The sequence below is a fragment of the Myripristis murdjan genome, chromosome 10 (assembly GCF_902150065.1).
Source record: "Myripristis murdjan chromosome 10, fMyrMur1.1, whole genome shotgun sequence".
Lineage (NCBI taxonomy): Eukaryota > Metazoa > Chordata > Actinopteri > Holocentriformes > Holocentridae > Myripristis > Myripristis murdjan.
This window is the reverse complement of record NC_043989.1, coordinates 2177667-2180166: the sequence shown is the minus strand read 5'-3', so window position 1 is coordinate 2180166 and position 2500 is coordinate 2177667. Positions and strand designations below refer to the sequence as shown.

At 41.6% G+C, this 2500-nt stretch overlaps 1 protein-coding gene across 4 annotated transcripts in view; it reads left to right on the top strand.

Moving 5' to 3' along the window:
- elp1 (elongator acetyltransferase complex subunit 1) overlaps window positions 1-2500 on the top strand; it is a 28170-nt gene that overhangs the window by 20443 nt on the left and 5227 nt on the right. For all 4 annotated transcript variants that reach the window (XM_030061364.1, XM_030061365.1, XM_030061366.1 and 1 more), the window contains exons 26-29: window positions 83-180; window positions 902-1103; window positions 1983-2044; window positions 2393-2455. In XM_030061364.1, coding sequence (XP_029917224.1) covers window positions 83-180; window positions 902-1103; window positions 1983-2044; window positions 2393-2455 — 425 coding nt within the window. The remainder of the gene's footprint in view (window positions 1-82; window positions 181-901; window positions 1104-1982; window positions 2045-2392; window positions 2456-2500) is intronic.

Here is a 2500-nt window from a genome sequence, read left to right as displayed (position 1 = left end):
AGTTTTGGTGCTTCGGCTCATTTTGTGTGTGTGTGTGTGTGTGTGTGTGTGTGTGTGTGTGTGTGTGTGTGTGTGTGTGCAGGAGAGGAGCGTTTCCCCGAGGCGCTGCAGCTCATCAAGGAGCAGAAACTCTTCAGCGAGGCGCTTCGACTTTACCCAGCAGGGGGCGCTCCGCACAAGGTACAGGGAGCGTCCAACATCTACACCAACATGTAGTTCATGTGGATGCGTGTGTGTGTGTGTGTGTGTGTTTGAAAGGCCTCGTCATGGCTCCAGCCAGCCTGTCACACTGTGTCTACATCAAAAAATCTTTAAATGACTTATACACTTCTGTAACTCATGAAATAATCTTTAATTTTACTTTGAAGTCTTAATTTTAACATAAACATCTTCAGCCAGGAAGAGTGAATGTTTGTTGGGAGCTGCTGAACTGTAACTGTAATTTAATGTACAGAACAATGTATTAAGTTTTATTTGGTCAAACCTGAGCGCTGCTTTCACTGAGGAAGTCTCATTAAAATATGAAATATAGGAAAGATACAAACTTCTGATGGTTTTACATGACACAGTGAACTGATTTTGATAAATTAATGTTGTTGAAAAGCTACAAACTCCCTCTTAGTTTCTTGATGTTGCACATGTTGTACATTAAAACCTGATGCACTTTACATGAGAAAACACTAATAATAAATGACAGAAAAGTTACGGGGGAAAAAAAAAACAGGAAAAAAGTCGACAAAAAGTAGAGAATAGAATAAAACAAATTTTAAAAAATAGTTGAAAATGTGGAGATTATAACAGACAAAATGAATCGCCAAAGCAGTGAAAATAAAATGAAATCAGATCAAATGAATGTGGTCATGTTTATTCTGACCTCTGACCTCTGACCTCTGACCCCCAGGCTCTCAGCCGCGCCTACGCCGACCACCTGATGGAGCAGCAGCAGCCGGAGCAGGCCGGCCTGTTGCTATGGCGATGCGGCGAGCCGGCCGAGGCCCTGCAGGCGTTCGTCAGCGGCTCCAGCTGGAGGAACGCCGTGAGCGCGGCGCAGCAGATCCCGCTGCCGCCGCCGCAGCTCGCCCTGCTGGCCCGACAGCTGGCAGGTAAACACAGCCTCACCTGGACACACACACACACACACACACACACACACACACACTCCTCACCTGCTGGAAGTTTCAGACACACACATGTGTCAGTGTTTCCTGTGAGGGAGGACGGAGCGCAGATTATTTAAATTCATTAATCCTTTGGATCCTGAGCAGATTAATTTGATTTCTCTGAAAACAGGAAGAGGCAGTCAACTCAACAAGAAATGAGACAGAAATCAGCAAGAAATCAGTAAAAAGTTACAAGAAAATGAACCATAATGAAGTAAAGTAGAAAACTAATGACCTGAAATTAAGCAAGAAAAAAGAAAAGTATCTGTAAGTAGGCAAAAAAAAAATTTAATCCAATTTTAAATACATAATTATTATAAATATAAAAGTAGTTTTCTTGGTACTGTGTCCTGAGTTTTTTAATCATTTTTATTTTATTTTATAATTTTTTTTTTTTTCATTTTCAGGTAATTTTGTTTCTTTTTTTCATTTTCAGGATTTTTTTTTTTCTTAATTTTAGATCATTAGCTTTTTTTTTGTTAAAGCTAATTTTCTCAATTTCTTGCAGATTTTCAGGTCACTTCTTTTTCGGTCGCTCGTTGCCTTTTCTCCCATGTTTCTTCAGGAAATGAAACCCGTTTGCTCAGGTTTCAAAGGGTTAAAACGGTCTGAAAAAGTCTTAAATTGAAGTTTACCTGCAGGAGCCTCGGGCGGCGTGCCGGATGAGCACAGGCACATCAGCGAAGGATAAAAATCCCACACAGAAACAGTAAATTATAACGTTTTTAATAACTGAGCTGAACGTCTCGTGAGGAGGTGTGACTGTGGAATCTGCGGATTGTCCCTTTAAATCCTGATTCTTGACTGTTTCTTTCGCTGTAGAGAAGCTGATGGAGCAGCGGCGGTACTCTGAGGCGGCTCTGCTGCTGGACCAGTACGCCAAGGTAACGCCCAAAGATAATACTAATAATAATAATACTAATACTAATAATAATAATAATAACAATAATGATCATAGGAATAACGGTTTGTAGATTATCCTGGCATAAAATCAAAGCAGATACAATAAATGTGGAAAAACAGAAGCTCAGAGGTTTGATTTGGTTGATAAAATCGACCGTTTCACATTAAAGTCCAGCTGGTAGCCTCCCAGGGAGACCAGATTTCAAAATAAGAGCCACACACAGTTTGAACATAGAAATCCTGAAATCCAGAAGTGGCTGTTGGTTGGGTCTGTGTTTGAGATAGGAGTCGGTCTTTGGGCTGAACTCGAGTGTTTCTGCTTCCTGCAGGACTGTGAAGAGGCCATCGCGGCTCTGATCACAGGTGCATTGTGGGAGGAGGCGCTCCGACTGGTCAGTGCTCATATTTATCGTCGTGCTCGACTCACTTTCTTTTGC